Raw genomic sequence first — 24,921 nt, 5'->3', positions numbered from 1 at the left:
TACCTCGATATATTGTGTTGATAAAAATATTCCTGACCCCCCAAGACCTAAACCCGCCCTCTATGAGTGATTATTATTATTATTACAATAAAAAAATATTTTCCTTTTATTTGAAACCCATATCAAAAAATATTATTTTTTACACCCCCCCCCCCCCCCCCCCCCCCCCCCATCCACCCGCCTCCCAAACCAAGTCATACCCATCATAACAAAAATGAATACTTTTAATCGAAATATATTTAAAATTAGATTTTATTTGATACCCATATCGATATTTTGTGTTGATAAAAATATTCCTGACCCCCCAAGACCTTCGCCTCGCCTTCTATCAGTGTTATTACAATAAAAAAATTTTTATTTATCAACATGTTTATTAAATCGTCACAACACAACAACACGACCCGGGTCTGAACCCCGGGTCTATACTCGGGGTTAGTTCTCAGAGCTGGTTTGGTCGATTTTTTAGACCCAAACCCCGGGTCTGGATTTTCACAACCAACCAATTAACAACACTAGGTTATGCTAATGCTTTCAGCCATTCAGAACCACTTGTACAGTCAGCATTTTGTAATAGTTGAATATTCTCTAAATGGGGGTTTGATGAGAGTTTAAAAAAATTTTAATTAATGGTTTGAATATTGATTGATGTGCTAAAACTGTGAGTACAGTTTCAGGTAGAGCTAAAGATATCCAAGCTGTCAAGGCCAAATTTAAAAGATTATCTTTAGGAGTGATAAAAGAAGATATCATGGCGTTGTTCATCAACCGCGATCCAAAAATGAAGAGAGATATGTAAGATTTAATGGATATAAATCTAAACCACCCATTTTCGAGGGTAATTGTAAAAAGCCCCAGTTAAAATCTTCCAATTTGATATTTATATATTTTCTAATATAATTCTAAAAATTTCATAAAAACGATTAATAATTTCATTATTTAAAAAAAAGGAAGAATATCTAAAAATATGTAAAATATTTGATAAAAATATATATTTTTTAAAAGAAAAAAACTTTGGTGTGAAAGGTATTTCTTTTAAAATATTTTCAAGTTCTAATAAGCCTTTGAAAATTTTCCATGAACACCTCACAGTTGGAAAAGTTCTTAAAGGTGAACCAAGAAGATTAAATTCACTTTCTTTAAGGATTTTAAACCCCTGGACTTCGAGAGTATTTGAATTTAAAAAGCATATTTCAGATTTAGCTTTATTTAGAGTAAGGTCTATGTTTAGAGAATTATGCTCTATAAAATCTATCGCTGCTAAAAAAAATTTAGAAGGTCCGCAGATGGTGCCATCATCCAGATACCAAATGTTTATGTCTAGGATAAAAAAATGTTTTTAAGGAATAAATTAGGTTATGTATGCTTAAACTAAATATGAGAGGGCCCAAAGGGTCTCCTTGTTTACTCTCATCAGATGGAATTGTATATTCCCCGAATTTGAGACTGCTCAATAAATCTTGCATAAACTGGAAATTTTTCCCAAATAATGTTCAAAAATACTTTTCTGGATAACGAATTAAAAGCATTTTTATAATCCAGCTCAGACTACGGCGTCTGGAAGAGGATCTTCGATTTCGAAGAGAGTGGGCGGCTATTTCGCATCCCCCTTTAGTACCAAAGCCAAGTTGATATGTTTGGAACATTTATGAAGCCTCAGGTTTGATGTCTCAACGATTATAGCTATTAGTCTCCTAAAATAAGACCCTAATGAAATCAGCCGAACCCCACCATCTAGATAGTGCAATTAATCTTGCACCAAAAAGAATTTGGTGAACTTGACTAGGTAAATCATTGTTCAGTATATTTTCGCTAAGTATTACCAATGAATTTACAAATGAATCCTGAGTAGGATTTTTAGGGTTAATTAAAAATTGTAAATAAGAGGGGCGAAAACCGTCAATTCCCCCTGATGAGTTTTTATAAAGATAAAACTGTTTTAGTAAGTTCTTTCTTGCCTATTTTGATTGAATTAGATTTTACAGGAGTGAAAAGACCCTCAGTAAAAGCATAGGATACAATTTTTTTAATAGAGTGAAAGTATGTTTATCAAACGGGGTCAATTTTTCATTGAAGCTAATTTGAGAGCTCCACATATGTCCCCTTGGTCTATTTTTTTGAGATTATTACAATTGTGAGTAAAATCAGAACAGGTACATAATTTTCCATTTCTAGGTCATAAAAATGGTCTATACTATTTTTAATAAAATCATGTAAAGCAGTTTTTATATTTTTATCTGTAGGTTTAATTAAGACTTTAAATAGAAAGGGTAAAAGATTTCCCCATGCTTTTAGGGAATATAAATTTTTCCATAATAAGTGTTAAAAAATTAGAAATTAAACACCTTGATTTAAAAGGTGGGTACCTAAGGTTGTGGCTTTTCCTACTCTAAAATAATCATAAAAATCAGGATAAAAATTTTGAGTAACAATGGGAGCTGTTTCAATTTTGATTGGATTAAGAGAAACCTATTTCTTCTATTGAAATTGACACATAAAGGCCATTTAGATTAAGTTTGTAAATATTTTGTTAATGAAAATTTTTTTATAACTGGTAAACATATATTTATTTAATTGATAAATTAAAATTACCAGGATTCCGATAAATTGTAGATTAGATAAATAGATTCATTTGAAAAATGTGCAATGCAGGTATGAGTATTTGTTTGGTTTAAAAAATTATCTTTTAACTTCATGGGTCCACTACTTAAAAGGCTTAATTGTTAATTGGAAACATAAATATTAAAAAAAAGATAATCATGTTTATTCAAGTCACCTCCTATTCTAAATAACAGAGTTGTTAAAGGATCTAGATATAAAAATGTGGTATCTGTATCTAGATAGATTTTTGATTAAAATATCGGTATCTAGATATTATTTTAGACGATGTATCTGTATCTAGATCCATTTAAAAAGTATCTTTTAACAACTCTGCTAAATAATAATAAAGTTAGGAATAAAAATAATAGAAAAAAAAGTCAGAGATATATTAACATTATGTCTGTTAATTAAAAATTAGTAAATAATAATATTAATCAAAATTATATTTTCATGATATTATATATATAATTCAGATTTAACTTATTTTTCGTCATATAAAGATTGTTAAAGGTTTAAAAAAATTTAAGAATATTATTAGTAAAAACAAAAAATATATAAATAACATTCTTATTTCTGCTGAATAAAAAAAAACTTTTACATGAATTATATATTTATGTCATATATTAAAAAATATACATTCATATTCTGCTGTAAATAAAACCGCTATTTTTGTTATATTAAAAAATATACAAATCCGATTTTTAAAAATTGCGGATATTTTTTTGTTACTTTATTATCTCATTATATATTATTATTATAAAAATTGCTTAATATATATTTAATTTTCTACATTCATTAAAATATTTTATCAAAAAAATAATTAATATGTTTTGATATTATTATAGAAAATTCTGTAATAAATACCTAAAACAAATATATATTATATTTATATATTATTTTATTGTTTTATCATAGCTTAATTTTGTTCTACTTCTATTAGATATCATTACTATAATAGGATATATGATCTTCAAAACTTTAAAAACAATAATTTTTATATTCAAATTGTTGATGGAAGGAAGGAAGATCACGTTTTCAATAAAAACAAAAATAAATAATAATAAAAATCTTAATTTTACCGTAAAGTAACGTATTACTTTACGGACCAATTTTATTATTGTCTTTCTTCTTACATTATTATAATACACATTAACTTAATAGTTTTAATTAACACTAAATTAAAATGATTAACATTTTAAAGTGATTGTTTTTTATTTTAGATGATATATAAAGGACGATAAATTGGAGATAAAAAGAAAAAGAAATGTAATTCATATTTTAAATTACGATGATCATTGTATAGATGCTAAATATATAATGTAATTATTATATATATCAAATTGTGATGCTATATATTATGATAATAAAATTAATGATGAATTCAATGAAGGACATCTATATATACAACTTATTCTCAATAATTCATTAAGGAGGTCAAGCTATGTGAGCTACTTTCGCTCCTTCGCGTAATTATTATTTCAAAATTTTATCTTGATTTCGTACTTTACATTCATTCTCTATAACGCTTTTATCTGATATAATTCTTTATCTATGGATGCCTAGAACAACTCCACCTATATGACTGAATTCTTCAAGCTGGATTTCCCTAAATTTGGTAGCGACGACAGCGCTTATATAGGGAAATTCCAAAATTTTTTAGACACTAGCAAGATCTCTAACGGGGAAAAGGCCGCTTTGTTTCTTCGAAGTCTACCGGGTGGCGAATTTAACAACATTGGAGCAATCTGCACCGAGGTAGACCTTCAGGACACGATAGCTCTTCTCTGCAAATTCAAAATCCAACATCCCCCGAAGACCGAGAATGCCAACTCTCCATATTTTATGCTGCCACCCAAAGCAAAGAGGAGACGTTCACAGCATGGGTTATACGCGTACCCAGACTCAACAAAAATCTATGACGATAGAAGATATTTACAATCTAGGTCTAGAAGAAGATATTAGAGAGCCAAAGTGACATCAAGGGCATGATGAAAGTAGAAGCCATTTATTTTGATGAATCACCTGGAGTACAATAGATTAATTACATGGGCAGTGCGAGAAATAGCCACGTAGCCATAAAACCCATTAAGAACTCTAATGCACTTGGTAAATCTTTTGTAAAATATGCCACTTTCATCAAGCAACCCCAGCTCATGAATGACAACTGCCACGGACAACATTTCGATGAACGTTACGAGGTACGCTGTGACAACTGCCGTGACAAACGCTTCGATGAACGTTACGATATACGCTACGACAACTGCCGAGACATACGACGGTGAATGTTACGAGATACGCTACGACATCTGCCGGCGAACGATTAGACGGACGCCCACGACAACTACCGCGACAATCGTTTTGATTAACTCTACGATAATTGTCACGATATAACCGTTTGGACAGTCATTACGACAATCACTACGACGATCGATACAGCAATGTGGGTACAACTTCTGACAACTGCCACGACTATCGTTGTGATCATCGTCAAAGCCTTGATCAACGCGATGATTTTCAAATCTTTGATCACGCGATGATTGCCATAGAGGCGATAACCGAACCAACTGTCCACGTCGCGGTCAGCCTAGACATAACCCTTAACATAGTAATGGTTTCCCCAAATATTCGCCGAGGCCCAACCATTACAGTAATGACAATTATACCAATAACAGATCTTATGAATATAAAGATCGTGATTGTCAATCAAACCTAACTATACTATGAACATTGAAGAAATCGATGATGAGGACGTCACAAACACAGACATTAAAGAGTGCAATCTTCAGAATCTGGAGGTGTACAATCTTGGGGTGAATGACACCAGATGTGATGCGTACAACATCACGGTTGAGCATCAACAACATACCCACGTTGATGCAGGTAGACACCGGTACCAGGTACTCGATAATATCGAAGCATAAAGCTAAGACTGTAGGCATAGCCACGACATGTGAGACGGATATGAGGCTGAAAGGGTATAACGGCAGTGCTATCAAGATCATAGGTCTAGCCAGTGTTAATGTTAAAAGGAAACACCAAACGCTGAAGGCCATAGTCATGGATAGTGATAAGTGCAACCTGCTAGGATGTATGTACTCCACGCTTTCAATAGCATACTAAAAACATTCCTTGTGGGTAACGTAGATGATGATCTCGAGAAGGTGATTTCGACTATGAAAAAAGACCTCGATTCAACATGCTCCTACAAACCCAAGTTGATAAGACAAGTGAAAATTCACTCAAAGCTCGATGCCCTGTCTAAGATCATACCCCCTAGGAGAGTTCCATATGCCAGGATTGACGCAATGACTTAGAAGTTGGAGGCTGGCTTAAAGACAAAATCATAGAGGCTGTATCTCAAGTCAGATGGGCAATTTCATTAACACCTGTTTTAAAGGAGACGCCACTATGAGGTTGTGTGCAGACTTTAAAGACATCATAAACCTAGCATCTAGAGGACTTCAAATACCCGATATCCTCCATTAAAGATCTAATTGTGAAGTTGGTCAAGGGTAGGAAATTTACCAAAATAGATTTTAAGCAAGTTTTTCTGCAGATTCCTATACACGAAGACTCCAGGGATTTATTCACAATCTCTGCACACAAGGGCTACTTTCGCTTCACCAGCTACAATTCGGGTTGAAAACAGATTCAGCCATTTTCCAACAAATTATGGACCATATATTCGGCGACCTTAAAAATGTCATTTTTTATATCGACGACTTTAAAATCACCGGTAGTAATGACGAAAACATATTGAAAAAATAAAGAAGGTGTTTGAAAGAATCCATTCGGAAGATTGGATTGACACCTAACTTTTCTAAAAGCAAATTCATGAAAGACAGGATCAGATTCTTAGGCCATGATATCGAGGCAGAAGGCATACATCAGATAAATGACAAAATCGAAGCCATCACTGGCATGCCCGAACTAAAATCTAAAGAGGAGCTTGCCATGTTTTTGAGAATGGCCAGATACTACCTAAATTTCTAAAAAACTTCGCCAACCTAGCTGATCCATTTAATAAAATAGTGAATAAAGAGAAATGGATTTGGGACGAAAGTCACAAAAAAATCTTGGCGAATTGAAATTGCTCATTTCTCAACCACCAACGTTAAACTTTTTTAGCATCAATCTACCTATTGGCATCATGGCAGATGCATCTAAACGAGGACTGGGAGCAGTGATATTTCACATAGAAAGGAATGGCCTATAGCTTTTGCCCCGAGGTCGTTGTTGAAGGCTGAGATCAACTATACAAACATAGAGGGAGAAACATTATCAATAATCTTCACTATATATAGATTCCTAGAATATCCAATTGGCATGAGGTTCACAATAATGACAGACCACAAACCGCTGATTTACATCTTCACTAAAGGTCTGAAAGACAACACCGCCATGTCGATGGGACTCCAAAAATGGAACATTGCGATGGGAGCTCATGATTACAAGTTAGTCCACAGATTCGGCTAGTTCAACGTGGTACCCGACTGTCTATTCAGATTTTCTTTGGCTGCGGATAATAAAAAGGTGCACGTGATGGAAGATGACGAGCCATACAAGGAGCTTTGGGACATACCGATTAAGTTCGAGAAAGTAGTTTTGGAGACACAAAACGATAAAGAGATTATGGACGTCATTAGTGATATAAGAAGAGGCGAAGTCATATGCAACAAAACTTACAGGTTTATGGAAAATAAATTGAGCATAGTTGATGATTGCCTTTACAATGAATCAAAAGTGATCATACCATCCAACAGAGAAAACCGATGTAGCAGGAATTGCATTGAGGACATTTGGGGGCTCATAAGACAAAACTATTGGCCAGAGACTTCATCTGGTGGCCTGACATCAACACCGATATAGATAATGACGTAAGGAATTGTGATTAATGCGATGTTTGGGTCAGAGACCTTCGTGTGCCTTAATTTTTTGACCAAGCCGGGCCCAGGCTCGCAGTAAATAATTTTTTTAGACATAAACCTGGCCCGGCCCATATCTAATTTTTTTAAAAATTCCCAAGCCCATGTTAAGTTTCAAAAAAATTTCCCAAGCGCATTAAAATATTTTATGAATACTTATGCTGAAGTAATACTAATGGAAATATAATATTTTATTTAGATATATATAATATTAATAAATGATATAAACAAAATTTTAATTTATATATTCAAATTATCATTTAAAAATAATATATTATCAACAATTTCATTATTTTGCTTTATCATTTTTAATTGGATAAAAAGAAGATAATTTAATTTTAGGATTTGTTTACATTTATGCCTTGATAAATGGGATGATCCTACTTTTTGTGAATATGAAAGTATGTGTTGGCATGTTTTACATTGGACATATCCAAATTTATTAATATGATTGTCTATTATTATACTAAAAGAATCCCAGACTTTGCTTTTCAATGAGTTGTTTTCAAATAATTTATATTCTTGAGAATGTAATTTTTTAACTATTTCATTTTTATTCATTATATCTAAAAAAAAATTGAAAATACTACAATTTATTACAGAGGAGAAAGTCATAAATAAAGTTGTAGTGAATAATAAAAGAAGCCAGAACTATCAAAAAAATTGCACAAAATGCAGATTTATTTGGTGCAAATTTATTGGCCAGAAAAATTTCATAATGAATTTTAGCAATATGATGATGATAAAAAATCAAATTTGTATATTCTAAATATAAGTTGTTCTATTATATTAAAGGTCAAATCTGTTATTCATTCAAAATAAATCTATTCATTCATTATCATTACATAATACCCATATATAAAAGAAAACACACAAAAAATCAATTAGTTCAGAAAAAAGAGTGTTATGTTACATATGAACAGCTTTCTTAGCCTTCAATCTCATTAGTGTAATACACAAAGGAAATACATAGAGCCAACTGAATTTATAAATGATATAAAATCATTATTTCAATTATTGTAAAGATTATTACCTTAATCATTTTAAGTATCATCTTTATAGCCATATATTTAATTTCATTAATATTGGATTTGTCACACTAAAGAAGTAACAGTGTGATCCAGTTTTATAAGAATGAAAAAAAGTGATTTTTAAATAAAAATATCATGGTATTTTATATAACTAAGTGTAGGAATTACCTTTAATAGTCTTACACTTTAAATTAGTTACGTCAAGAATAAGTATACCAATTTCCGATTTTAAAGAAAAAACAAAATTAAAACTCTCCCAAGGTGTCTAGGAAATGGAATAAATGATTAGTTATATTTGTCCAAATAAATATCCTTAAAATATTCTAAATTTGAAAAAAAAAATTTAGGCCCTAGCCCGGCCCAAGTAAAAAATTTCCAAAAAATCCAGGCCCGACCTAGGCCCGCTAGTAAATAAATAATTAGGTCCATACCTGGCCCATGGGCCGGGTATGGGCCTGCGCGCCGCGGGCCGGCCCGGCTCATGAAGGTATCTGGTTTGGGTAGACAAACCAAAAAAATACAACACGCTGCCGCTAATAAACCTTTTGAAAGAATGCATATGGATTATGCAAAGCCGTTTCTGCAAAAATATTGGTTGATAATGGTGGATACATACAGCAAGTTCCCCATCATTAAATCGATGAACTCCATAACGGCTAGGCAGACTGTCATCAAACTGATGAGAACTATACGCTTGTTTGGGATACCTGATCAAATCGTTACAGATAATGGCACTAACTTCACCAGTAGGTTATTCGAAAAGTTTTTCAAAGATCACGGGATAAAACAAACACGGACGTTGGCATATTAACAGCAGTCCATTGGGCGGCTGGTGGAGAGGAGGGTTAGGACCTTCAAAACACACATGAAAAGAAGTCTGGAAAAAAACAAAGTCGATGAGAAGATCCTCCTAGAAATATTTTTGTTCTACTATTGGGGAACCAATGGGCATTCCGCCTAACAAAAGATTATTCCCGCACACGACAACTACCTGGGTTTGCTTAAATTTATAAAAACGAGCGACAACTCATTAGAGAAAGTCATATCGCCTGCAAGAGCAATAGATATTGGTGACAAAGTGTGGTTCAAAACGTTTAGAGACAACAAAAAGGATGAAGGCATGGTCACTGACAAAGAAGGCAATTTGACTTTCAGAATAGACATATCTGGATCAGATTAAAAAAATATCCTCGAATGATGTCCCTGTAGCTATGATTAATCACAAGAGCTCACCAATACCATCTCCAATAGATAGTCGAAATGGTGGATGTCCTGCTGAGTCTATCTACATAAGAGAAAAAGGCAAATTAAAGAACCAACAAGTCCAGTTTTAAGGAATGCTCGACCAATCAGAATCAAACAAATACCTAAACATGAAGATTTTATCATGAACGTCAATGGCGTTTTCCACTCAACATATCCAAGGAAAAAATAAACCTGGATTTCTTAAAGGGCGGAATGTTGATGTATCACGTTTTTAATAAAAACAAAAATAAATAATATTATTTAAAAAAATCTTAATTTTACCGCGTTTTCAATAAAAACAAAAATAAATAATAATATAAAAAAAAATCTTAATTTTACCGTAAAGTAACGGACAAATTTTATTATTTTTTCTTTCTTCTTACATTATTAAAATATACATTAACTTAATAGTTTTGTTTTATTAACACTATATTAAAATGATTAACATTGTAAAGTGATTGTTTTTTATTTTAGATGATTATAAAGGACGATGAATTGGAGATAAAAAGAAAAAGAAATGTAATTCATTTTTTTTACACGGATTATTATATACATATTAAAATGTGATGCTAAATATTGAGATGCTAAATATGATTATGATGAATTCAATGAAGCACATCTATATACACAACTTCTTCTCACTAATTCATTACAAATTAAACTAAAAATTATTAAGTAATTTATGAACGATGTTTTTAAAACATTATAAAATTGGGCTTTGAGTAGTAAATGTTAATAAATGTCTATGCTTGTATTGGCAGATGCTGGATTAAAAGATTGAGATTTGTATTTACATATAATTCATTTTGCAGATTAGTCGAATGATATATATTTCTAATTAGACGGTTCAGATTTTAAAATTTTCATAGATTACATTATGGAAGAATTCCATATTGCATTTTGGTACCATTTTTTATCATAGCCGTATTCTTTTGGCAAATGAATATATTTATTTACCAGTGAATAATACTCCGAGTTCGTAATATATAGAAAAGCTTTTTTTGGTAATATAAAAAATACACCTATATATATATATGTCGTATTTTTTAATTTTAACATGTAGACGGTACTCATAATCATAACCCCCTTTCTCCAATCCTCAAATTAGTTAATTGTTCTTGTTATTTATAAAAATAAAATTTAATCGACCTATTAATAAAAATAGAGATATATGCTAGTGCCCAAAGCTACTGATACATAACTTATATGTCCTCTAAAAAAATTGTCCATAACCCCCCCCCCCCCTGCCTTTCCCCAAATAGTTTTTTGTTACACAAAAATCTAAAAATTTATATTTCTTTTTATATCTTTAAATTGAATTTTCGATGCTTTTTTCTATGTTGTTTTCAAAATTTGTTAGAATAATTTTTTCCTACGTTTTTTTCCTATTACCATCGAATTATACTATATAAATTAGTTGTACTTGTGCTGATAAGTTAAAAAGTAACGTCGTTACTAACTTCGTTACCTTTTTTGAAGAAAAGGAATGCCATTCGTTACCCCTTCTTCTAGAAGTATCGATTAAAGGTAACGCGTTTCTTTTTGTGAGTAACCATAAAGCAAAAGGTTACTCGCTACTTTAAATTTTTTCTTAAAAATATTAAAAAGGAAAACTATTTTATTACAATATAATTACTTTTATTTTTTTTAATATAAATAATTTAAGCCGAGTTTTTAATTCATATCAACCCCATTCCTTCATTTTTATTTAAAATTCTCTTTGTTAAATTTTCAGTCGAATGTTAATCTAATTAAATTTCAGTCGAATGTTAATCTAATTAATATTCAATCAAATCAAAATAAATGTTAATAATAATGTTATTATTCTATTTTATAATTTATTTTAAGAATATTATATCCGTAGTACTTACTCGGATGAAGATGATTTAACCCTTCCCTATCCCCAATTTGAAACATATTTTACACCAATAAAGAAAATTATAGGTACAAAGTCTAAACTTTGTAAATGTAAGTCCCAACGCACAGCTTCAATGTCCAGCACAAACTTAAAAAGCATATGAAAGTAAAAAGATGAATTAATATATTTTTATTTTAAACATTACTTTAATAATAGAATATTAAATAATGGGTATAATAAAATAACCATTAAAATAAGTATTCTTTCATATTTTGAATAGTTTATATCATGAAATTAAAATATAAGCAATTAAATTATTATACTATAGTATAGAACTGAGAACCAATATTAAAAATCCAAGATTAATAAAATATTGGTATCGGTTCAAAATATTATATTGGGTTTAAACAATATCTTATATTGCCTGTTCTTTTATCTATTGGTTTAACTTCAAATTGTTAATAAATTTATAGAATAAAATAGTGATTTTAAAAACTTTGTTTAAATATGTATTTAAATAAATATATATGGAATAAAATTATGAAGCAATTTATAGAACTTAACCTAAATATTTTCCCTGATTCCTTTTTAAATGATAAATCTGAAAATGATAAGAAATTGAAAAATTATCAATCTGAAAATGATAAGAAATTGAAAAATTATCAATCATAATTAATATTTTTTAATGTTTTCCTTGACAATAAGCCTAGTGAGGGAATTAAAAAATGTAATTAAATTTTTAAAAGATTTATCTTCAATTATTAAAAAAGCTAAGTTATTTTTAATAAAAATTTCAGAAATTAATATTTTAATTAAAAAACCTAAGTTATTTTTAATAAAAAATTCAGAAATTAATATTTTAATTAAAAAATTATCGACTGTACATTTCACAAAAATGAAAGAGATTAATGAACATTTGAATAGTAATAAAATAAAATTGGAGCCAATTAACTCACAACTCATTGAGATGCAGAATCCATCTAGATCAAAGATAAAAATAGCACAATCAGCTGTTGATAAATTAGTTTTTAATTTTGTAATTGAGGAATTGCAACCATTTTCAATTGTAGAAAATACTACATTTATTATTATCAAAAAATTGCAGCCAACTAAAAATATGATGTCTAGGCCTACCCTTGTATTAAAAATTAACAAAGCATATGACACCATGGCAAAGAAATTAGTGGATTTATTATGTATCCCAAAATTTGTCTGTACAACTGTGGATTCTTATCAGCTAGTTATAATATATTTATTAAAAATTTATTAGAATATATAAATAAGGAAAAGAATCGGATGATGAAATAGTGCCTTTGCCATTATTTATATATTTGCAAATCAAAAATACGAATGATAGTATTGTATACTTACCTAAGCATCATTCCTGTTCAGCACACACTTTAAATCTCATTGCAAGTGTTGTCATTGAAAAGGCAGGTAACGATGTCCATTTTAAAACCTTCTCAAAAATTACATTTTCAAACTATTGTCGAATAAACATGGGCAATCTTCAAACTGTGCAACCATTTTTAAGGAAAACATGTGAAGATATACTATTAAACCGGTTATAACAAGTTGGAACTCTTATTATAACTACGTGAAATTAATAGATAGTTTTGTTAAGGAGAATTGCCAAAAATATGACGAACCATATGATAAATCTGAATTACAGAGATTTTCAGATAATGACAAGTCGTTCATGGATAAATATTGTGGTTAGTTAATTAAGAAATATGATTATATCTACCGGCCATAAATGATTGCCCACCCTGCATTTTCTTAACATTTTTCTTAAAATAAGACAAATAACACATAATATAAGGTTTATCAAATTTATTTATAAGTTTACATATTATTGCAAAAAAATTACAAAAAATAAAAGACATAGCAATTAATTAAGATCAAATTTTGGTCTCATCAATATGACCACCTTTATTCTTAATAATTGCTTCACAAATTTTTGGGAATCTTTCGATGAGATTTTTTAAATATTCGGAAGTGATATTGTTCCATTCTCTCTGTAATACTTCCCAAAAATGCGAATGAGAGGTTAGTTTTCGCGCTTGTCGATCAAGGTTATCCCATAAAAGTTCGATTGGATTGAGATCGGGATACTGGGATGGCCAAGTCATCAACTCGAGAATACCGTGTTGTTGTAGATTTTGTAAATAATCTTTGCATAGCCTGGATGTATGCTTTGGGTCATTATCTTGTTGAAATAAAAAGTTATTCCTGATCAAACGCTTTCCTGATGAAATCACATGGTCCTAAATGATTTGCCGGTATCCCTCCTTGTTAAGGATTCATTTAATTTTGACAATGTCACCTGTTGCCTTAGCACCAAAGCACCCTTACACCATAACAGACCCTCCCCCGAATTTGACTATAGGAATTATGCAGTGATCTTTCATTCGCTCTCCAGCTGAGCGGCGAATATATTGCCTTCAACTAAAGATTTCGAATTTTGACTCATCACTCCATAAGACCTGGTACCATTTGGTGTCCAAAATTGATGTTTTCGTGTTCAGTCTAATCGCTTGAGTTTATTTTTTTGCTCAAGAGTGGTTTTTGACCGCTACCCTACCATAAAGTTCAAAGCTCCTAAGGCCCCTTTTCACAGTTGTAACACTTATCGGGTTTTCCCGAGTCAGATTAATCTCTGCAGCTATCTCTGAGGCGACAAGGCTCGATTGCATTTACTGATCATTTCTATATATCTATCATCGCTTTAAGTCGTTTTGCGGGGTCTTCCAGGCCTCTTTGGATTAGATATTGTATTATTGTTGTGTAATCTTTTAAGTATACAATAGACTGCTCGTCGAGCTAGGGTTAATTCTCTGGCAATTAGGCGATTGCTTTTACCACTTATGTGTAAATTTATTATTTTGCATTAAGTTGGAATAGAAATTTCTTTTCTTTTAATTATTTTGGTCGAATGTTCGTTAAAATTTATAAAGACTAAAAGTTTATTTAAACAATGATTTAAAACAAAAAAAAATCATAATTAAAAATGGGTATTAATAAGCAGATTAGAATGTGATTAATGACTTTCTTCTAAAAAACAATGACTTAAAATTGTTGCTAAAAAAAACTAATGAACCTTATTTTACCAAATTGGTGTGTTTTGACATGTTGTTTTTAAAGGCTAAAATTTCATAGAAAAATTTATAGAAATTCCGAGTTTTTTATTTCTAAGTATGTCTAGACATCTTAAATTAATTAATCAATTCGCTTTTACCCAAATAAGTTAAAAAGTTTTAATTTTTTTATGTAAAAATGTAGGGTGGGCAGTCATTTATGGCTGGTAGTGTATATGATTTTATACCGATTACGGCTCTTTCAATTTTAGAGAGCGAAGAAAAGAAGCATTTGGGATATCTCACTCCCAAGATAACTATTATAATAATAAAACTTAAAAAAATGGCTTTAAATAATTTCAAGTTTTGTAAGCCTCTTATTAATTCACTGGATGGCATAGATAAAAAAGGTATACAGTTCAAATATTGCTTACAATTTATATTTTGATTACCTTTTATTTTCAATAGATTCAAACATATCTATAAAGTTGATTATATACTATCCGCAATAATTCACCCGTATTTAAATTGAATTGACCCTGGATAAAATTAGAGGTCAACAAAAGAAGAATGGTAGTATTGATTTCCAGTTTGAGAAAAGATCTTGATAAAGAAAGAGCAGACTTAATTCCTTTAAACACACATACCAGAATATGATAAAGATATATTTTGTTTTGATGAGTAAGATACTTGTGAAGATGATCTATTAAGCTTTTTCAAAATAAAGATAATTCTTTAAATATTTTTAATATTCCCCGAAAGAAAATTTTTATTTATTAAATATAAAACAACTCTTCCATCCAATTGAACGTGTTTAGCCCGGCGAAAGGTGCGTTGAGCACTAAACGCTCCTGTTTGTTTGATCAAAATTTTGAAAATCAGTTGTTGCTAAAAATAAATAAAAAATTATTACAGAAAGATGTTAACGTTCAGAACAAAGAAGCAGTCGGTAGGTTATATTGAATGTTACTATCTTGGTAAACCATGAAGAAAACCACATACATAATTGATTGTAAAAGAATTAATACACACTTGAAAGAAGTTTACATGAATTGGTAAATAGAGGGGGGATATGTAAGCATTAAAAAAATATAAACCACAGATGTTCAATAAAAGTTTGAAAAGTGATATTTTAGATCGCGGGCCATTCATATCAATCGATTAAGCTTTAAACATAAAATAAATATTTTCAGGACATGTTAAAGATTAGAAATAGAAATTAAGTAAAGGTTGATAACATTGCAATTAGAGCAAGGCATAGAGAGAATAAAAGAAAAGTATCAAAGTATGGAAAGGAATTTTGTAACGCATAGTTAAGTGATTCCACGATAGATCCTGAGCTCTTGGCCATTAGGATTCCCGTGGAAGATCACCAGTACTGTGGATATTTTGAATTAATTTATAAGAAAAAGGATATTGACTTATATCATGGCGAATAGATATGCATAGAAGAAGTTTTGTGAGATGATATTGGTGTTAAAATTTAAAGGTTATTCATTCGTGTTAAAGAAGATATTCGTTTATCTGCATGCATGAGTCCAAACTCAAACCCTTTCTAAAAATTTAGGGTTCATGGTTCAATAATTTTTTTTATAAAAATATTAAACTTTTATTTATTTTAAAAAATATATTAAAAATAATATTTATAAAAAGATATTAAAATTAAATATAAAAAACATGTAAATTATTTAAAACATATTTTTTTTTATTTTATATATGCACTGCACTATTGAATTAAATTTTTTTTTTTTTCTCTTTAGCTTTCACCTTTTCTGGTGGTAAGCTCCTTCAACATCTCTCTCCACTTTATGTTATTAATACAATCTCTTTTATCTAATTTATACTTCTTTATATTGGCTCTAACTTTATGGCCCCATTGAAGTTTTGGCCTTCCTCTTTTACGTTTGCCCATTACTTCCAAACTCTTAACTTTATTTCCTATGTAGTTCATAGGCCTTCTCATTGTGTGCCCATACCACCTAAGTTCTGCAAATATCATATTCCACGGGACTGTTTGAGGTATAGACTGTGCTAATACATCTATTACTGTAATGAAGAGAAGTGGGCTGAGAGCCGACCCTTGATGAACTCCTTCGGCTATTGTGAAGCCTGCTGAAGTACCTGTTGTGCTACGGACCATTGTTGTATGGCCCATATACATATCCTGTTTTGTTAAAATCATATTATATTTTTTATGTAAAAATTTTAATACCAGCATAATTTGTAATTTTTTTATATTAAATAATATACAGAGTATGATAATATATAAAGGAATATTTATTGTTGTTTGTTGGATTATTAAATTTAAAGTAAGATCAAAGAAAAGAACAAAGATAAAATAGCTTTTAAAATCATGCCATATTCGATTATAATTAAAAATTATTTTTATGGTCAAGGTAAATATAGTAAAATAAATAAAATTTGTTTTATATGTTTTTATTTTTCTAGACTACAAATTCTGAACCTGGTTAATAGATATTTCACTAAACTAAAATCCTAACAGGGTTTACAGCCCTGATTTAAACTAATGGTGATATTAGACAAATGAATGGGGTATCTCTTAAAAAGAGAAAAGGCGGAGAAGTGATTGGTGATAGAATTGATTCTAGTGTTAGAAGAAATAGGAAAAAGAGTTTGTGGGGTGGAAAGAAATTATAAATATATCACCATAATGGAGGATTAAAAGGTCTAGAATAGATAAACGTTGTGTGGATGAGATATAATCTTAAAAGAGTGAATCTCACCATTGGCAATGATCAGTATTGAGGAAAATGAGTACACGTATAATTGATCTAAATAAGCTTAAAAAGGATCATTTAACGAACGATAAATAAAAATTCTGGTCAAGCGCCCTATGCAGAAATTAAGTTTATTATAATCTAAGTGAAAATATTAATAAACAGAGTTCAAAGGCAATGTTTATCAGTAATTTTTTATCAGTAATTTTTTATCAATTTTTTAGAAAATATATGTATATATTTTTTTTAATGCTTAATAATTTATTTAAATTATGAGCAAATAGATTATTAAAAAATTGTATATAATTTGTTTTTAAACTCGAAAAACTTTATTCTAGTGTTAATAGTTATAACATTATTATTTTTTTTAAATTAATGCTTAAATGTATAATTAGTTAAATAAAGGTGTTTATTTTGAGTGGAAAATTGAACAACAAAGTGATTTTAAAATTTTGAAGAAAAAAATTGGCGAGGAGCTGATTTTAGTGTGTTTTAATAATGATTTAGAAATTAACTTGGCTGTAGATGCATCTTATAAAGGTGTTGGAGGTGCATTATTGCATTTAATTGATGGGTTAGAGAGATTTTTTTTGAGATTTTCCATGAGGTAGAAACTCGATATTCTGTTATTGAACAGGAAGCCTTGGCACTTATTTTTGGTTTAACCAAGTGTCGTGAATATTTAATTGGCAAAAAAATACTGATCATAAACCATTGATTCATTTGTTTAAAAAAGATAACAAAGAATTAATGATGTCCCCGAGATTACAACGTTGTTTGTTGCTCGTAGAAAGTTTCAATGTGGAAATTAAATATAGGCGAGGTAAAGAAATTCACTTACCGAATATTTTATCCAGATTAGGATCGGGCAGCGTCTCGAGGTAATTGATAATAAAATTATAGATAATGAAGATGCTTAAATTCGTACACATTATCATAGTTAAAGAGAAATCCTACCACTTAAGAGGATATTATTAAATACATTGAAGTACAGATTTAAGTGGTGTAAAAAATTGTAAAAACAAACATTATTTGTATAAAAAAATACAAAAAGAATTTTCTATTGTGGACGATTGTATAATGCGATTGAAATTAAGCGATAAGATTTTATGTTTATTGCATGACGGTTATCAGGGCCGGGATAAAATAAAATCGTGGGCGCGGGAATATATTTAGAAGCCTGGTATGAATTGAGAAAATTAAAAATAAATATTTTTACCTGTGCCTCTATACCCGTAATGAGATGGGGAAGTGTGTGGTCAAGGTCAAGTCATGCGTGGGAACGGGTCCACGTTAATTTTTCCGATTTGAATAAAAAAACATATTTTTTAATTGTGGATTTATATTCTAGTGAATTGAATATGAAGAAGTTTATTGGTTAACGAGTAAAAATTGTGGGCTAAATTTGGAACTCCAAAAACAATTATATCTGATAGAGGTCCGGCGTTTATCAGTAAAAATTTAGACATTTTTGTACTTCTTTACAAAACATATGTTGGCACCACCATATCCTCCTAGCTCTAATGGCCAAACTGAGAGAATGGTAGTCATAGTAAAAAATTGTATAAAAAAGCCAAATAAGAAAAAAAATGAGATTTGGATAGCCCAGTTATATTATAATAACTCCAAAAATCGGGAAGATGTTACTCCTGTTGAATTGTTTTTGGGTCAAAGGACCAGAGTGCCCTTAGATTTTTTTAAAACCAAAAGACAGTGCTATTATATTACCATGTGAAAGAATATATATAAAGTTTCCGGTGGGACAAATTATATTGGCTCGTTTATTTGATAATAAAAAGAAAAAATGGGAAAGGAGTTATATACTGGAAAATATGGGTTATAAATTGAATCGCATAGATGGAACAATTGCAATTCGTCATGATGATCATATTAAAAGACGAGATTAATGATAAACATGTAAATATTAGTATGTATAAATAAATGGATATGTATATTCGAAATTTATGCTAGATGTACTTTGTATAAAAAAATTTGGGATTAAATTAATTGATTTTACAATAATTCTGAGATTAATTTGTAGTCTTGATAAGAAATCTTTTCAATTGTAGTGAAAATGAAAAGTGGATGGCAGGCATCATAAAAAAAAATTTTAGATTCTTTTTTTTATATTTTGTACACACATCATTATAATTAAAGGAAAAATAAATTGATTTATTTTTTTTATACACCATTATAATAAAACGGAGAATAAGTTGAAAGTATATTATAAATTATAGAAGATTATAAAGAATTTTGCTGTTTTAAATAAATCTATTTTTTTCTATGATCTACAATGTACCTTTTGTTTGAATAATGGTAAATGGCTGTCCAATAAAAGGAAAAATTTTGATTTGTTTCAAGTCTGGATGCTTCGCATTTTTAATTGTTAATTATTAAATAAATAATTTATAGGTGTTTTTTTACGCAAGGATTAACAGCATAAAAAAATTAATAAAATAAAAAATATTTTTTTTTGATTAAATTTGATATTTTATAAATTTTTGTAAAATAAAGTGTAAGTAAATAAATTTTGTCTTGTATATCATGCTACCATGCAAACCCCATCCCAGTTGATTGATTTTAATAAATACTATGTGGCCCTGATCCCAAAGATTGTCAACATGGAAATTCAACAATTCCAGAAATAAACCGTTAATAGTAAAAAAAAAGTGTTACAATTGTCAGTCTGAGGGACGTATGATGGGGCAATATGACCATCCTCTAAAGCTGTGAATAAATAACCAAATCGATAATTAAGTGTCCATGTCAATGAATACCCCAATTTCGAATAACCGTTTACCCAGACTGTTTGGGAACAACACACTATGATCATTGACCCTTCCATCTGACTTTATTGATGATAGCACGACAAATATTTCATTGACACCGAAGGACGATACCGTAGCAATTACTCTCATAATATCAATGCTACTCAGGGAACATAGATATGATATGGAAAAACCCTCTCAGTTAAATTATTTAAAATATTTTGTAATAGTTGATTGGTCGGATGTATTGTTAGAAATTATGAAATTTATAATAAAATGAATTTAAAAATTTAATTTTTGGTATTTTAAAATTTAATAAAAAGTTAATAAGAATTGTTAAAAGTTAAAAATAAGAAGTTAAAAATTGTTAAAAAATTGAGGATTAAGGTAAAAAGGTTAAAAACATAGCACCGGTGAAAACCGTTTGAAAGGATTAACACTATTAAATATTTATAAGTAGATTATTCTAGATAATTAGCCAAATCTCAAAGAAAAATAGATCTCTTTTTATAAATTCAAATCATAAAATTACAATATGATTATAATATGTGTAATTCAAAAGATTTTTATATGCAAAACTTAATTATAATAACAGTCATAATATTTATATATTTTTTATATTATATACTATTATTAATAAAAGCATTGCATTTGATAAGTGTTATATATAATTTGATAATATAATCATTTGTATTAATTATAATTGTTAAATTATATTTTATTAAATACCGTTATGTGCAACAAAAATTACTTATATTTTATTTTATTGTAATTATATTTTTATTGGCGTCTACTTACGTCAACGCATACATAGGAATTCAGATTATAAAGTCTAATTTCACTTGTTTCATGGGTTCATTCCCCGAGAAGCCAGATATATCTAGATCTTCTTCCTCTTCCCTTAATTAGTTAGAATCCTTTTTTTTCTTTCTCATATAACCATTTGTATTAGTTATAATTGTTAAATTATATATTTTTTTTGAATTCCGTTATTTGCAACAAAAATTACTTATATTTTATTGTAATTTTACATATTTATTTTTAAATACAGTATATTTTTTTAATATATGTATATTTACGCGAAATTAAATTAATTATATGGTCAATAAAAATATAGTCATTTACAATAAATTTTTATTATAATAATCTTATAAATTATATAAATTGAGAAATTTATTTTATTGTATATTATCTTAAAATAAATACATAGTTAAATAAAGGGATGTTATTTATACTAAAGTATTTTAATAATAAATAAAATCTATAATGAAATTCTCTGTAAAATTTTGTTATATGCAAAAATTTAATTAAAATAATTATTTTCAACATAGAATAAGATACATTGAGGTATCATAAAATATGAGAGGTTTGGGGGAAGCGGAGAGGGGGATTTTTTTTCCTGCACCAAATGGATAGAATTAATTTACAATTGAACACTAAACATTGATAAAATTTTCAATTTTGTTATTAATATTTTTTAATTTATGCTGGATACTTAAGTGGCTAAACACTAATAAAGCACAAAATACTGGAAAATTTCAGAATTAGTATTTCCAATTGTACAGCAACAAAGATGATATAAGGATAACTACTGAAAAATTAATATTAAATAATAATTTTTAAGGACCTGGCCTAAGGCCGGAAGAATAGGAGTTTGGGGGCGAAGCCACCAAAAAAAATTTCAACCCCCCCCCCTTTTATGGATAAATTTGGCCTACGCCACTGATAGGTACTCTATATATTCTGAAATACATTTCCGGTATATTCGATTTATTAAATTTAACGTTCTCGAAAATGATTAAAAATTGAGATATTCCAAATTCTCACGTATTCTAAATGAACTTTACACATAAATATACATTTAAAAATTATTACCTTGCTCGTTGGCTCGGTAGTTATGACATTTAACTATTTGTTTATTTTATTTTGATCTATATAAGTCTTTCCATCTTGATCAATGATAATTTTCGGCAATATTTTAGGTGACTAATTTAATAAAAGTTATGTAATTAAACTAGATTAGAAATGAACCTCAGCATATTAAAAAATAATACAAAAATTTACAATAAAACAAGTCATAGTGTTGTTAAATGGCTCGTTATGTGTCAATTTTTAAAAACGACTAACTCAATATTTTCCCCAAAATGTCTTGCCAAAGCCTCCAGGTTTCGCTTTTAAATATTTAGATTTTTGTACCTTATATGAGCAAAATCTTATGGTCTGAGTAATTTTTCTGAATAAAATATTGAGTTAACCGTTTTTAAAAATCAGCTCAAAAGTAACCGTTTATAACATTTAACATAAATTTAGATCCTTTTTCCATGTTCAATTTCAGCCAGTGCTCCAAAAATATTTTTGATATTTGAAATTAAACCTGATTTTCTCCCCTTATTTTTTTGTTAATATTTTAATCATTTTATTTGTCAGTTAGAATTGATATTGAGAGCTTTGTTAATTGTATTATATCCTCTCAAGTTCCTATTTTATATACTTTATATTCTGATGTAATCAAAGATCCTTTTTTAACTTTTTTATGTATGCTAAAATTTATAATAATACATATCAATTTGGTTTTTCAAAAAATTGGTTTATTAAAAGCAGCAGCTCTCTAACATTTTATTAAATATACACAGTAAATCAGGTAGTAGTATAATGGAAAACTAGAGCTTGATATAAGTAATAATCTATCATATCGATACAACTCTGAATTTTGTAAATGTTTTTATATTATTTAATTGAGATAATAACACACTTGAGATAATCAATATATGTATTGCGTTAGGTGGTATAAACGAAAAAAATTAAAATACTAACTTAAATTTTTAAGACTTATGGGTATTATTTCCATGAGATAATAATTTTCCCAAGTATATGTTTAAAAGATAATAATTACTTTATCGTGTTGGTTAGATATTGATGCTGACAATATATCATTGTTATGGTTTATACCTCCAGATTCGGGTCGCTCTAATGATAGACTTTCCCTTTCATAGGATCCATCTTTGTCACCATTTCTGTAATTATCAGAGCAAGTCTTGATCATCGAAAAGCTTTCAGAAAAATTTTCGTTTTTTAAAGGTGATTTTTGATTATTTTTGCTAGTCTTCGATTGTTCATCATTAGTATAAATATTTATATTATTTGCAGAAATCGGACAAACATTTTCTGTTTTGAGCGGCCCTTCATCAAAACTTGATAATTTGTTGTTGGAACCGCTTCTAACAGATCTAGGCTGAGGGCTCTTTAGAATGGAGGAGATGGTGTGGTCTGTCTTATCGAAAAAAATTGTGTTTTCATAACTCTTGGATAGCATGTAGTTTCCTTTTAATCATTAAATATGTGAAAACCTGTAAAGTTTCCTCTCTTTCAATTATCATTTCATTTGAATTTATCAAAAAATCTCATTACCACTCAAATTTTTTATTAAACACACTTGCAAGAGATGAGAGTATTAACTTAAAGCGTCCATTTTTTTTATTAATTATAGAAGTTATGCAAATTATGGTAATCTTTATACATACAAGATCACAAAAGCGGGTATATATTCATCAGAGATCTGCAAAGTTCAAGATATGACCAGTGTTCAGAAAATTATAATTTAAATTAATTTATGACCGCTGTCTCGGGTTTATTAATAAATTATTTTAAGCCCAGAGGGGATTTAAAATCTTTTTATCCAATTCTGAGCTTGGTTCTGGGCCTTAAGTAATTATAAAAAACACCTTTAAGAGTTTTGATTATGAAGGTATCACTTGAAGTATACTTAACATTATTTTAATAGCGAATTTAGTCATATTAAAATAAATCAACTATATATTTGATTTTATGGTGCCCTTTTTTGGGTCTATTCACTAATGGAGGCAGGCCACACATATTTTTATTATGGAAAAAATAAAATTTAAAAAATTAATATTTTAAATTGGGTAAAATGACATTTGTATATAAAAAAAATAAATATTACTTTTCATTCTTGCCACGCGGTTGTTTTTGATTTTTTTGAAGGTCTACATATTAATAAATAAAATTTCGCAATTTTGTAAGAAATAATAAAAATTTTGTTGGGATTTAAAATCACATCACCCATAACAATTCCATATAATATATTTCAACTATGCTAATCGATGAATATTTTAATAAAATCGTAAATAGTACTATATTTTTTCTTATTTCCTATTTTCATCCATCCCAAAAATGGTAGATTTAATTTTTACAGAGACTTAGTTAACAATGAATCTACCCTAATAGTTCTAAAATAATCCCAGGTATATTTTAAAAATGAGATTAAATTACGTTCACTTATAAGGGATACCTGAATTGAACGGAAGGATAAAATAATGGTCGGTAATAAATTCCCAATTAGTTTTAAAGGGGCAGATTTGAAAAACGATGTTTGGCATTAATTTTTAAAAGATGGGGTTTGTACTTTATAAATTAACTAATAATCTAAATTATACAAAATTCATAAGTAAAATTTACAAGGCCATAAATGTTGACGTTTCTATCATAAATACTGTGATAAATTAATTTAAAGTGTTGTATTTCTAAATTTTGCGGCGAGTAAAATAAATAGTAGGGGGAACGCTAAAGTGAGTAAAAAATAGAGGAAAATTTATGTTTTTCTAAGAGTTTGAGGCAAAAAATTAAATATTTTTTTTAATAGTTATGGAAGTATTTCATATAC

General features: G+C 29.1%; 1 protein-coding gene across 6 annotated transcripts in view; it reads right to left on the bottom strand.

Annotated features, from left to right (window-relative positions):
- LOC135931032 (putative uncharacterized protein DDB_G0287457) overlaps nt 1-24,921 on the bottom strand; it is a 70,168-nt gene that overhangs the window by 9,233 nt on the left and 36,014 nt on the right. For 3 of the 6 annotated variants that reach the window (XM_065467892.1, XM_065467890.1, XM_065467891.1), the window contains 3 exons: nt 24,202-24,244; nt 23,134-23,561; nt 22,116-22,226 (listed from right to left, as the gene is read on the bottom strand). In XM_065467892.1, coding sequence (XP_065323964.1) covers nt 22,149-22,226; nt 23,134-23,561; nt 24,202-24,244 — 549 coding nt within the window. In that variant the 3' untranslated portion in view covers nt 22,116-22,148. Of the gene's footprint in view, nt 1-22,115; nt 22,227-23,133; nt 23,562-24,201; nt 24,245-24,921 lie in introns of those variants that run through there. The other 3 variants (XM_065467894.1, XM_065467893.1, XM_065467895.1) reach the window with 3 other exon arrangements.

Source organism: Gordionus sp. m RMFG-2023, chromosome 1 (assembly GCF_954871325.1).
Source record: "Gordionus sp. m RMFG-2023 chromosome 1, tfGorSpeb1-WG-v2, whole genome shotgun sequence".
NCBI classification, from domain to species: Eukaryota; Metazoa; Nematomorpha; class Gordioida; order Chordodea; family Parachordodidae; genus Gordionus; species Gordionus sp. m RMFG-2023.
Note: the sequence above shows the minus strand (reverse complement) of the source record. Positions and strands in the feature narration are given on the sequence as shown.